Below are 14,318 nucleotides of genomic sequence, written 5' to 3'. Positions count from 1 at the left end.
TACCCTCTTAGTTTTCAGTGACAGTTCAAAAAGAGAGACAGGCTCCCCACAATGTCCTGCAGGCGGTGTCTGCTGTCCATCCAGGGGGCATGGTCCTTCATAGTTGCACCTATGTGAAGAGTCGTGCCATTGCCTCCACCTCCCTGAGCTTTCTCAAACGCAAAGCACATCAGCATCACTCACTGGCCTATCCTAAACCAGCATGGCGTAATCAGTAGCAGGTGACATCAATTTAATAATATGAATGGAATGTATTGATGGTCTATCCAACATGCTGCATTCTGGGAGATGAAGTCCTCATTACGTGATTGCTACCTTAGGCTGGACGTACTTGAATACCATATACAAATCAAAAATAAATTATGGTAATATTTCACACATAGTTATAATTAAAAAACAATGCAGACAAATGGTTTCAAATTAGTTCTGCCATATCAGTCCAAAGATTTGTACAAACAAGCCAAATTTAATGTCAATCACATTGCGTAATAACCATATACAGGTTACTTACAGAGTCATTCCGACAACCATTTCTAATCTTCATTGAATTAATATGCGGTGATGTGCATTTTAGCAGTGTCCTATTCATACAAATACAGGCTTGCAGATTTAGGAATTCACATTCACACTGGGCTGGGGGTGGGGGGACCCCAAAATAATAATATAAACAAATATAATGAATAATGGCAATATTTTCATTTTTGGCTGCAGATAGAGGAGGAAGATAAATGGAAGTGGTTTCCTTATATGCAGGGCCACTGGAATTAATTGGAGAGAGGACCAAATTATGAGGCAGGGTTGACCAATTTATGTGGCAAAAAAAGTCCAATCTGCACTTAAAACCCGAATAGCTGTAACTCAAGCAAATGCGAGACCTGTTGCATGCTTGTTTTTTTGTTTTTTTACAATTCTTCCAAAGAAATTGATAACAAGGGCAATTGTGATAGTAAATCGTTTCTCGTGGAGCAGCACAACCAATAGGGAAATAGATGAATGGCGTCCATGTAGCCTGACCGTGGAAAAACTTGCCAGTCTCCTGTGTACATTGCAGACAGTTTGTAAATCATAAAAATGCAAGCCCGTGGGAAAGTCTCTCCACGCGCAGCAGCTGTGGGAGGAGTAGCTCCTCCCGGAAGGAGGATTGGCTCGCGTGTGCACGTGAGGCAGGAGCATAAAACCAGGCGGAGGGCCGCTCGGTGCAGTTTTCAGAAGTGACCTGCAGCAGCATGGCAGCTGCGCTGCGGAAGGTGCTGGCCTGCTCCTGGGCTACCATGGAGGGTGGGGAGCTACTGCAGGTGGCAGCGCTGGCCTGCCTGGTCATTGTTTCTGTCAAGGCGCTACAGCTGTACTTCAGACGGAAGAAACTTATCAAAGCATTCGCACAGTTTCCGGGTCCTCCGAGCCACTGGCTCTTAGGGAATGTGCGTGAGGTAAGGCGTGCTTAGAAGAAGTGTTGCGCGTGACATTCGTCTGCAGATTCAATGCAGTGCAGCGCCCAACAAAGCCTCCTTGCATATTACACTTGATGACGTCCCTTTGAAGACTGCGGCACTCTTCGTGATCTATTAGGGCTCGAAGGGGACATTAAAAGAGTTTAGTTTCCGAGTAAGATGTCCCCAAGAGGGGTCTCGTTTTGTTACACACAAAATATTCAAAACTGTGGCTATCTTAAACTTATATTTAGTAACAGATCGTTATATAACTTGTTTTTAAAACGGTATGCTCCAATAATAGCATCATGTAGAGATTATTTGTAACTGGAATTTCAACCAGAAATATGACGAGTTGTTACTTGATTAAGAGATAGCAACAGTACTCTATTAAAAAAATGTATTGTATTTTCAAAATGGTAACATAACTTAACTGCAATGTTCAAATAAGCCTAGACATATTTAAACATTTCCAATTTATCAGAATAAATGTGACAAAGTCTTGGGGGAGGGGGGCGATGATCCTTTTTTCTACCTTGAGCGGCGCTGCATTAAAAAGTTTGAAAACCTCTGTGATAGGCGGAGTCAGTAAAAGCGGAGTTTGAACGTCGACTTTCACATGTGTTGCTCAAAAAATCTGCTACAAAGAATTTGGCAACGAAGACAAATATGGCAGTAAATCGGTTCCAGTTTGTTTAATGGGCCACAAAGAGGCAGCATTTAAGATATCTTACAGCGTTAAGAGACCTGCTGCACAGTGCTTGACTGGAAATATAGAGTGCAGGCAGTGGCGCAACAACTCTGGGGGCCCACCTGCCAAGTACATGGAGCCCCCCCCCCTTCCGAACTCACTCAGGAGCTTGGAGACAAGGGTACTGTGCTGAGGGGGCCTCGGGGAGCTGGGTGGGGGGGGTAGGAGAAGGGAGGGAGAGACCCGCACTGCGGGGACCTTTGTTATGCCAATGAGCGCAGGTACTCTTTGTTCCAGAGAGAATGTTTCTTGCTGGTGAGTGTTAGATCTCTTATAAGCAGTAGAGCAGTGCTGAGAAATGGCGGTGCTATCCCTCGCAAATTAAAGAAGTGCAGACCCTGATCACCTGGTAGTACCTGCCCATTTAAAGTACTGATGTTGCAGCAACCTTAGTGTGCCTAGCAATTGTCAGGGGATTATAGCCGCGTAAGTTAACTATGGGGGTTTAGGCAGTTCCAGGAGAGTTCTCTGGTTTGTTTGGTCACAATTTTGACTAAATTAATGTAGTGTTAATGTGCTTGCTACAGAGCACACTGTGTACTGCAGATTTGTATTTTATGTACATCCGTACATGGGATAAATTGTGTGACACAAATCTTTTTGTGACTTCCAGTTCATAAACTGGAATCCTAATATAGCACAATGAACTAAAAAAATGGCATTAAGGAGCTGCAAACAACAAGACATGGGTTTAGAATAGATAATTATTGTTTTTTTAATTAATCTGTTGTTGTTCTGAGTTTGCAAAGAAGGCTTTCTTTTGGTAGTAATAACGTTTTTTATTTGTGCTGACAAACCCAATAACTGAATTACATTTTAAATCCTGACACTGTGTTTCTCTCAACTGTGCACTCTTAGTGGATAATATATACAAGTATGGATAACGTGATTCCCACAACCATAACCCTCTTTGCCTTTTTTAACATTTCCAGTAAATTAATTTACACACTTGTATGATTTATTGTCTCCCTGATTGATATAAAGTGCTCTGACACCCTAAATCGGGATGAGTAGTGCTAGAAACAAAATAAAAATAAATTAGTAAGTACTATTTAAATCATAACTTGTCGAATTACTCATACACAAAGATACAACTGGCATCCTTCGAGTGCCTGCACTTGTCCTGCTGTAGGGATGGGGAGTCAAAACGTGCCTCCAAATGAGAGTTTTTCGTAAGTACTTGTGACTCGATAAGCTTTGTGCCTTTGTTTCCTTCCATTGCATTGGTGTCTGTGTTAAGCTTCATGTGGCTCCTAGTCAGGATGGCCTTTTAAATCAGGCCTTTGTTTTTGGCCCAGCTGGAAGTGAAATAAGAAAGCCCCATCACGGCCTACAGGTTGTTGCTTCAAACAGAAAGCAGACCTTGATCAGGTACTGCATAATTCCGTCCAATTGCTGGAAAGTTACACCAGGACAAATTCAACATATTTCACTGGGTCAGCCGGATCCCAGGTGAGGCTCAGAAATAGCTGCTCAAACTGGGATCCGAAGGGATCCTCCTCATTTCCTGTACTGATAATAGTAATGTCTGTTATTTACATAGCTTCGACATGGTTGATGTGTGGAAATATGTACTACATAAAAGCATGTTATAGCTACTGAAAAATGGTGTTTTCCATATTGCCAGTGACCTAAAGTTTTAGGTCTCACCTAAGTTAGCTCATGCGCTGTTGAGACATTTTGTTTACTTCCAAGGGGCTTCAATCAATCAATCAATCATAGTATTTATAAAGCGCGCTATGTACCCGTCAGGGTTTCGAGGCGCTGGGGGGGGGGGAGGGGGAGCGCTGCTGATTTAGCGGTCGAAGAGCCAGTTCTTGAGGAGCCTTCTGAATGCGAGGAGGTCCTGGGTCTGGCGAAGAGATGTGGGGAGAGAGTTCAGGTCTTGGCGGCGAGGAAGGAGAAGGATCTGCCGCCGGATGTCTTGCGCTGGATTCGGGGTACGATGGCGAGGGCGAGGTTGGCGGATCGGAGTTGACGTGTTGGAGTGTAGAAGTTAAGTCTGGTGTTGAGGTAGGAGGGTCCGGTGTTGTGAAGTGCCTTGTGAGCGTGGGTCAGGAGTTTAAAGGTGATCCTCTTGTCTACCGGGAGCCAGTGGAGTTCCTTTAGGTGAGGGGAGATGTGACTTCGGCGGGGTATGTCGAGGATCAGTCGGGCGGAGGCATTTTGGATACGTTGGAGTCGTTTGATGTCTTTGGTTGGGATGCCTGTGTAGAGTGCGTTGCCGTAGTCAAGTCTGCTGCTGATGAGGGCCTGGGTCACCGTCTTTCTGGTTTCTGTTGGAATCCACTTGAAGATTCTGCGGAGCATTCGAAGGGTGTTGAAACAGGAGGAGGAGACGGCGCTGACCTGTTTGGACATGGTGAGGGCGGAGTCCAGGATGAAGCCGAGGTTTCTTGCGTGGCTGGCAGGGGTGGGCGGGGGTCCGAGGACGGAGGGCCACCATGAGTCGTTCCAGGCTGAGGGAGTGCGCCCGAGGATGAGGACTTCCGTCTTGTCGGAGTTGAGTTTCAGGCGACTGTTGTTCATCCAATCGGCGATGGATTTTAGTCCCTCGTGGAGGTTTGTTTTGGCGGTGAGCAGGTCTTTGGTCAGGGAGAGGACGAGCTGGGTGTCGTCGGCGTAGGAGATGATGCTGAGATGATGTTGGCGGGCCAGTTGAGCGAGGGGGGCCATGTAGACGTTGAACAACGTAGGGCTGAGGGAGGATCCTTGGGGGACGCCGCAGATGAGGTTGGTGGCTTTGGAGCGGAATGGGGAGAGACGGACTCTCTGCGTTCTGTCGGAGAGGAAGGATGAGATCCAGTGGAGGGCTTTGTCTTGGATGCCGGCTTCCTGGAGGCGGGTCAGTAGGGTGCAGTGGCAGACGGTGTCAAAGGCGGCTGATAGGTCGAGGAGGATGAGGGCTGAGGTTTCGCCGTTGTCCATTTGATGTCTGATGTCATCTGTGGCGGCGAGGAGAGCAGTCTCAGTGCTGTGGTTTCGTCTGAATCCGGATTGTGAGGGGTCCAGGATGGAATTGTCTTCGAGGAAGTGGGTGAGCTGAGTGTTGACGATCTTCTCGATGACTTTCGCTGGAAAAGGGAGGAGAGAGATCAGACGGAAGTTTTTGAGATCGTTGGGGTCGGCCTTGGGTTTTTTGAGGAGGGGTTGGATTTCTGCGTGTTTCCAGCTGTCCGGGAAGGTGGCAGAAGTGAAGGAGAGGTTGATGATCTTGCGGAGTTCGGGGGCGATGGTGGCGTTGGCTGAGTTGAAAACATGATGGGGGCAGGGGTCCGTGGGGGAGCCTGAGTGGATGGTGTTCATGGTTGTTATGGTTTCTGCCTCGTCCACGTGGGTCCAGGCGGTGAGGCGGCAGTCGCGGGAGGAGACGTCGGGGGTGGGGTCTGGCGGTGGACCGATGTTGAAGCTGTCGTGGATGGTAGCGATTTTCTGGTGGAAGAAGGTGGAGAGGTCGTCGCAGAGTTTCTGGGAGGGTGGGATGTCGTTGGAGTTGGCTTTTGGATTGGAGAGTTCCTTCACGATACCGAAGAGTTCTTTGCAGTCGTGGGCGTTGTTGTTGATGCGTTCGGTGAAGTGGGCACTTACCGCTTAGAGCTCCCCCCTGCTTATAATTGGTTGGCGTGATCGTCACACTAATTTCCTTGCTTCTCGTTGGTCAGCCCATTCCAGCTTCAGTTCCTCATCACATGCTTGTCCCTCCCTTGTAGTATGGCCAAAGTAATACTTCCTCGCGGCTCCTAGTGTCCTTCCATTGCTCGCACACTTTCGGAGGTACTTTGTTGTTATTTAGTGTCAGCACTCCATAGAAGTGCATGTGTTTGCAGGCCATCTCCTCTCTCCTATATCACTCTCCATTGTTGCTTGCCACTTTCCACCATGTTGTCCCTTTCCATGTTATACGGCAAGGGGTGTGGGAAAAAGTGATAGAGTTGACCCTACTGAGGCTAATCCTATTTTACTTGAAAACAAGCACATCATGAGAGACTTGTGGCAACCAAATTTGCACATAATGTTATTTTGTTATTGTAAGGGTCAGACAGAAGAGAAACATATATGGTGATGGTGTGCACCCAAGGTACGTGTGACAGCCCTAATGCAACCCACTGTCTCACCACCTACTAACTGATAGGTATGCTTTTACAACCCCCCTGAGACATTCATGTACCCCTGCCTCTTGATGCTAAGTGAGGACATAACATACGTGGACCCTTGACACAGAACTGCCTTTTGAAAAGAAACAGGGTGTTGTCTCCACGACAGATTAGAAGAATAAATAATATAAACACTAGCTACATTGAGGTAAATATGAACAATTGCTCTTTACCCTCTTAAACACGTTATGCCACCAGATACAGGACCCTGCTCTTTAGCAACCCCAGTGATGCCCGGGAGAGTTTATCTAATGCCACATTTGCCTCACCAGCCCAAACCCTAGCATGCATTAGCCTTTAAGAATAGACCCAGACTTATTGTGGCAAGAATTATGGCGACCTTGCAAGTAAATCTGTAGGCTTTATCGCTTACACATCATAGACGACCAGATAACAGACCACCAAAATGGTGAGAAGAAGAGTTATACTTTTGGCCCTATATAGGTATAAAATACATTGTTGGAATCCAGGATTGCTTGTCTTAATGTAATTTTTCTTGGCTATTAATTATACAGTGATGGTAAAAGATTGGCACTGAACTGTCAACAGCTGTATGTAACTTTGCAACCTACAAACGCACTGAGAAAGTTGCAAGCCCTGACGAGGTTTATGAACTTTGGAGGGGCCGCTGTGTTGAGCTGGTCCAGGGAAGTATACTACCTTACATAGTCGGAGCATTGTGAGACCCCTCTAATTTAGTTAACAGTCTAGTCTTAGAAGTGTTTGAAAAACTTAAAATGATTTTGATTACCCAACCTAGATCTAATTATTTTTCACACATTCCTGATGCATTTCTAGAACAAGGTTACATGTATTGGAAGGAAAATATGAATGAGAAATGTTTGAAGAACAAGTTTGGCAAATTCAGGAAACTGATACCTTGTTTAGATCATTTATGCCTCTTAGAGAAATTATCTTTTTAATCGTTTTAATTGCGTCTTTGCAACAAACATCCTCCTTGACTACTGCTAATAAAAAGAGCACCCTCGTTGAAACTGGCAGCTATTTTGCTTGCATTCACATTTGTTACTATTTTCTTGAAGCACGTGTCTCTACGCCTCCTTAACCCTTCAAGATGACCCTAAAATGCACACGTTACATCACGTCACTCACCAGTCAATCATCCTCTGAGTTGCTTCAGCTATTCTTTGACTTCCCTTTAATGCCTGCCAAGGCCTTTTTGGTCACACCTGGAGCCCCACTCTTGGTAACCAAACAGTGATTCTATGTGCAGGTAACAGACCAATGTCCCATGAACCTTTCCATCAGACTACTAGAGAAAGAGACCACCTAGGAACAAACAAGACCTGCCCAGGACTCAGCTGGTTTCTAATGAGTCCTATCAGTCTACTCACCCAAGTCAGCACGCAGGTCATAGCTTTTTGTGCAAAAGGCTTTTATTGTACACCTCCCTAATATAGATTGTACGTAACATAATGGTAATGAATATCAGTAATACTTTGGCAGTCGCAAACATATAGACAGTGAACAAAGTAAAAAAAGTAAAATTAAATACACATCGCATATGTGTTAATATTTGATAAACGGCTCCTTAATGTTTCAACTAATTTGTAACTAATTGTCTGCCATGAAGAGAAGTGTAAGGAAGCTGCATACCTGAACCAGGCTGGGTATGGCCCAGGCTTGCATAACTCGCAGCTAATGCTGACTGCACATGGGCATGGTTAATTTAGCACGGACATGTTCCACCTAATATGTTAAGAAGAGAATGAACAAATCATACACAACTAAAGCCTGGACAGGTGTCTAGAGTTAGAGAACTACACAGCAAGCCACAGTAAAGCCCTGCACGGACTTACTTAAGAGCATGTGCCAGGTATAGACATTAAACACTGTAACCCCAAGTAACACAGAGCAGAGAAACCTGGGTGAGCCTGAGTAAAATGGAACATAAGATCACCATCTCCTAAATACTATAGACATTGGCTAGGGACAAGTGTGTTGCGTAGGTTCTCATTATGCTAATGAGGCTACTGGATTTGGGAGTCAGGATCACATGGATTGTGGCTACTGAGTAGAATTCCACACCACATGACGCCTATCGGCCTAATCCGGGTTCTCTGGCTAACTAGCAGCACCTTATCTCTGGCCGAGATGATTGTGGCAACCGGGCGCATGACAAGAAGACTCCTCAGGGGAATCGTGGTCAATCATATCCCATCCCTTTCTTACCAAAAAGTCTCATACAGGCAAAGACAACAGAGGCAGAATATAGTTCAATAAGGATTTATTGAAGTAACTGCATTTTAGATAAAAAGGCATGTATTGCAATATCTGTGATGATAAAACACAATAAAAGCAAACAGGTGACTAACAGAATAAAAAACAGAAATAGTCCTACCATACTGTCACTAGGAGTGAGGTATGTATTTCTCCTACCAAGACTATGTCTGAGCACAGCGTAATAAGCCTAATCTGCCCTTCGGGTTTTACCCCTGGGGGTACACCATCCCTCATACCTGGAGGATGAAGTCTGTAGTCTAGAGACGATGTACCCATGTGGATCAGTGGTCTGGCCGTCTAAGCAAGCGAAGCAATCAGCATACAGTCATGGTCATCTGGCTGGAATCTCCCTCTAACGTGTCTGGGACAAAGGGGTGTTTTTATAACAAAACAGCTGACATTCTAAGAAATAGTCCCCACGTATGAATGTGGGATTTCTGTGAATGTTGAAGACACAGCATACCATGTTTGTCGGCAACCCTATCTGACTGTAGCCTTGGAGAAAGCACAAAGTGAAATAAATGTCCTGCTAAGAATGTAATGCTTTCCTAGGCGAAAGTATAATGAGAAAGAAAATAAAACAGCATCGCAAATGTTTCTATTGCTTGAAAAATGAATCAATGCTGAATAAAATGGAACAGGGTTAAAGTGCACAATTGCGGGCCTAGTTAGCGTAAAACATTTTGTCTGGAACATGGCTCAAATAGCTATACAACAAGTGAGGTATGGACATAGGAGATAGTCATAATACAGGGTAGTCAGGAAGAGCCAAATGCTTTCAAAGATCTCCATCTGATTGTTCAGTCCATAGATGACACGTTTATGCCCTGCTAAGCGTAGCAACTCTGACCACCATTTGACGTGAGTAGGCAGACCTCGAGAGTCCAAGTATGCAAATCATGGCCTCCGCCAAGGATATCACCAACCATCTGTTTTTCGAGTAGCCAGCTGAACAAAATCTGAGATGTCACGTAATGCTGCTAAGTGAGCTAAAAGATGGAATGTAAAAGTCTCATGTAGAAGTCGGAGTATCTCAAACTCCAGACCAGTATTTGGCCACCCCAGTGCTGCCCCAGAGAATGTGTAACATATCACAGTATAAGAGCGAACACAGCCAGCAGAGGGAGTGGAAACCTCTTGTAGTCTTAAATTGTGATGACTACCAATAATTCAGCACTTAAAAGTACTGGCTCCCCTAATGTATCTCTTGTGATTCCAGTAGTCCAGAGAAATCCTCCTTAGTGTAGTCATGTTTCTGCACAGACTGCCAAAACAGTGTGGTCAAACTCAACTGCAGTTGAGTATAGGTGACATACATGCATGTTGTACAGATCAGAGACCACCATTATATGGTCACCCCACACTAAAAGGTACTGTACAGCCGGGGGGCGCATCAAAGAAAATGATGGAGGCCTCCCTATCAATTTTCTTGGACATGGGTGCATTTTGCATTATTGGCAGGCAAGGGTACGATCCAGGCCAAATTTGTCAGGCCATGATTCAAAGGTTTAAGGTTGCCATCATGTACCAGTTGATCAGCTGTGGACATTCCTTTGTCACCCCAGAAATACCAGGCCACTAGGCTATTCCCAAACTGTAGCACCATTGTGTGCCAAATCAGAACATTGATATGTATCAATGGGTCATTGTATATTGTAATGGCTACAACATTCCAGTGTTACAGCTTGGCTCAAACTGGATTGCCTAATGCAGATGGTAGTTGTAAGAAAGGGGGTTATTAGTTGAGTTGGGTGGAAACCCCAATCCAGAAACAACTACAAAACATCAAAAGTCACTTAATTAACCTGTGGTTAGTCCTCTGGTAGATTAGCAGAAAAGCAGTCATGTTTAAGTTGGAGGCAATCTATAATGTATTTATGCAGCACACAAACAGTAATAAAGTGTAAACACAGCACATGAAAAATCCCAAAACAATTTAGAAAAATTATAACAAAAAAAAAATGGTACCAGAATGACAAAAACCCAAACAGTATAACCAGATGTAGGAAGTTGGCTCTGTATGCACTATTTCAAAGTAAGGAATAGTATGCACAGAGTCCAAGGGTTCCCCTTAGAGGTAAGATAGTGGCAAAAAGAGATAATACTAATGCTCTATTTTGTGGTAGTGTGGTCGAGCAGTAGGCTTATCAAAGGAGTAGTGTTAAGCATTTGTTGTACATACAAACAGGCAATAAATGAGGAACACACACTCAGACAATTCCAGGCCAATAGGTTTTTGTATAGAAAAATATATTTTCCTAGTTTATTTTAAGAACCACAGGTTCAAATTCTACATGTAATATCTCATTTGAAAGGTATTGCAGGTATGTACTTTAGGAACTTTGAATAATCACAATAGCATATATACTTTTGAAATAAAACACATATAGCTATTTCAAAACTAGACACAGTGCAATTTTCAACAGTTCCTGGGGGAGGTAAGTTATTGTTAGTTCTTGCAGGTAAGTAAACCACATACGGGGTTCAAGTTGGGGTCCAAGGTAGCCCACCATTGGGGGTTCAGAGCAACCCCAAAGTTACCACACCAGCAGCTCAGGGCCGGTCAGGTGCAGAGTTCAAAGTGGTGCCTGAAACACATTGGCTTCAATGGAGAAGGGGGTGCCCCGGTTCCAGTCTGCCAGCAGGTAAGTACCCGCGTCTTCGGAGGGCAGACCAGGGGGGTTTTGTAGGGCACCGGGGGGGACACAAGTCAGCACAGAAAGTACAACCTCAGCAGCACGGGGGCGGCCATGTGCAGTGTGCAAACATGCGTCGGGGTTTCAATAGGTTTCAATGGGATACCAAGGGGTCTCTTCAGCAATGCAGGCAAGTGGGGGGCTCCTCGGGGTAGCCACCACCTGGGCAAGGGAGAGGGCCTCCTGGGGGTCACTCCTGCACTGGAGTTCCGATCCTTCAGGTCCGGGGGGCTGCGGGTGCAGGGTCTTTTCCAGGCGTCGGGATCTGGGAGTCAGACAGTTGCGGTCAGGGGAGCCTCGGGATTCCCTCTGCAGGCGTCGCTGTGGGGGCTCAGTCTCGGAGTCACCGGGGAGTCCTCTCTGAAGTGTTGTTTCTCCACAAGTCGAGTCGGGGGCGTCGGGTGCAGAGTTGCAAGTTTCACGCTTCTGGTGGGAATTGCAGGGGTCTTTAAATTGCTTCTTTGGAAACAAAGTTGCAGTCTTGGGTGAACAGGGCCGCTGTTCTCAGGAGTTTCTTGGTCCTTTTAGAGCAGGGCAGTCCTCTGAGGATTCAGAGGTCGCTGGTCCTGGGGAAAGCGTCGCTGGAGCAGTTTTCTTCCGAAGGGGGGAGACAGGCCGGTAGGGCTGGGGCCAAAGCAGTTGGTGTCTCCATCTTCTCTGCAGGGTTTTTCAGCTCAGCAGTCCTCTTCTTAGGTTGCAGGAATCTGATTTCCTAGGTTCTGGGGAGCCCCTAAATACAGAATTTAGGGGTGTGTTTAGGTCAGGGAGGGCAGTAGCCAATGGCTACTGGCCCTGAGGGTGGGTACACCCTCTTTGTGCCTCCTCCCAAGGGGAGGGGGTCACATTCCTATCCCTATTGGGGGGATCCTCCATCTGCAAGATGGAGGATTCCTAAAAGTCAGAGTCACTTCAGCTCAGGTTGCTTTAGGGGCTGTCCTGACTGGCCAGTGACTCCTCCTTGTTTTTCGCATTATCTCCTCCGGCCTTGCCGCCAAAAGTGGGGCCGTGGCCGGAGGGGGCGGGCAACTGCACTAGCTGGAATGCCCTGTGGTGCTGGAACAAAGGGGGTGAGCCTTTGAGGCTCACCGCCAGGTGTTACAGCTCCTGCAAGGGGGAGGTGATAAGCATCTCCTCCCAGTGCAGGCTTTGTTACTAGCCACAGAGTGACAAAGGCACTCTCCCCATGTGGCCAGCAACATGTCTCAAGTGTGTCAGGATGCTAAAACCAGTCAGCCTACACAGGTAGTTGGTTAAGGTTTCAGGGGGCACCTCTAAGGTGCCCTCTGGGGTGTATTTTACAATAAAATGTACACTGGCATCAGTGTGCATTTATTGTGCTGAGAAGTTTGATACCAAACTTCCCAATTTTCAGTGTAGCCATTATGGTGCTGTGGAGTTCGTGTTTGACAGACTCCCAGACCATATACTCTTATGGCTACCCTGCACTTACAATATCTAAGGTTTTGCTTAGACACTGTAGGGGCACAGTGCTCATGCACTGGTGCCCTCACCTATGGTATAGTGCACCCTGCCTTAGGGCTGTAAGGCCTGCTAGAGGGGTGACTTATCTATACTGCATAGGCAGTGTGAGGTTGGCATGGCACCCTGAGGGGAGTGCCATGTCGACTTACTCGTTTTGTCCTCACCAGCACACACAAGCTGGCAAGCAGTGGGTCTGCTGAGTGAGGGGTTCCCCAGGGTGGTATAAGATATGATGCAGCCCTTAGAGACCTTCCCTGGCATCAGGGCCCTTGGTACCAGGGGTACCAGTTACAAGGGACTTACCTGGATGCCAGGGTGTGCCAATTGTGAAAACAAAAGTACAGGTTTAGGGAAAGAACACTGGTGCTGGGGCCTGGTTAGCAGGCCTCAGCACACTTTCAATTCAAAACATAGCATCAGCAAAGGCAAAAAGTCAGGGGGTAACCATGCCAAGGAGGCATTTCCTTACACCAGAGATATTCAGCTTAAAGGTTTTAGTGAAAATAACCCCTAAAGGCACAAAATGCCGCTTGCGGTCATCTGGTCATGCTAGATTGGGGGAAAGTCTTGCATGACCTGATGGAGTGCGGGTTGGATAGAGGAACCATGTTAGCCTCACTGAAATATGACCTTACAAGTCTGTTGTGAAGAGTTCCATATGCAGTGGTGAAGGCTTCAAGGAGGAGGCTGATTATTGCAGATAGTCATCGCTGTAGCATGAACAACCTGTCGGGCGTCGCATTCAGGCGTTGCTGTAGTGTGAAGAGCCAGTTAAGTGGTGCAAATGGCCATTGCTGTAGCTTTGGATTGGAGGTTGTTGCTAAAGCCCAAAGTGTACGTCTCTTGCTGCAGACACTGTTGCCACGAAAGGAGGTCTCACCGGAATTTCACATTGACAGTTGTCTTAGGCAGCAGAGGGTTAGCTCAAACAGGCCTATTCACAGACCTCAGTATTTTCACCTTTTCTTTAGAAGAAGTATGCTCTGGTACCAGCCAATTGTCTAGGACCCAGAGAGGCACCTCTTGGGGGTCAGGATGTACTCCAGCAGAAGTGAACAGAGTTCAGGAAGGCCAAGGTGCTGGGCTAGACAGGTCCAGTTGCAGCAGGTCAACTGGGCAGTTGCAAGAAGGCCTCTGAAGTTTGTTGTGTCCCTGAAGTTCACACAGAAGGTCAGCCAACTGATGCTTGAAGTCACTCTGGGTAGCTTGGTCAAGCAGGTCCAGTCTCCCTTCTCAGACAGGCCAGTACTCTGGCAGCAGGACAGTCCTTCTTCTGTAACTTCTGCAGGTCCAGAACTGTTTTGATGAGTGGCTCTGGCGGTCCAATATTTCTAGCTGGTGTCAGCCTTAGTTTGGGGAGGACTCCCTATTCAACTGGGTCAGGTTCCTGTTCCCCTGGTCAAGGTTCCAAACTGTCTGGGTTGGCAAAAGGCAGGGCAGACCTGGTATAAGGTTCCTTTGTGTGTGCTGTAGGCAGAGTCCTTTGAAGTGTAAGAGCTGGGCATAGCCTTGCCCAAGCCATCATGTCAGGTTAGCCAGTCTTAACAGGATAGCCCATCCT

General features: G+C 46.4%; 1 protein-coding gene across 1 annotated transcript in view; it reads left to right on the top strand.

Annotated features, from left to right (window-relative positions):
- The first annotated feature begins 1,182 nt into the window (after positions 1 to 1,182).
- The window catches only part of LOC138293485 (cytochrome P450 4B1-like), a 123,220-nt gene continuing 110,084 nt past the window's right edge, over positions 1,183 to 14,318 (top strand). The window contains exon 1 of the mRNA XM_069232724.1: positions 1,183 to 1,430. Within this exon, the coding sequence (XP_069088825.1) occupies positions 1,227 to 1,430 (204 nt within the window). The 5' untranslated portion in view covers positions 1,183 to 1,226. The remainder of the gene's footprint in view (positions 1,431 to 14,318) is intronic.

This window comes from Pleurodeles waltl, chromosome 4_2 (assembly GCF_031143425.1).
Source record: "Pleurodeles waltl isolate 20211129_DDA chromosome 4_2, aPleWal1.hap1.20221129, whole genome shotgun sequence".
Taxonomy (NCBI): Eukaryota; Metazoa; Chordata; class Amphibia; order Caudata; family Salamandridae; genus Pleurodeles; species Pleurodeles waltl.
This window is presented reverse-complemented; position numbering and strand designations above follow the sequence as displayed.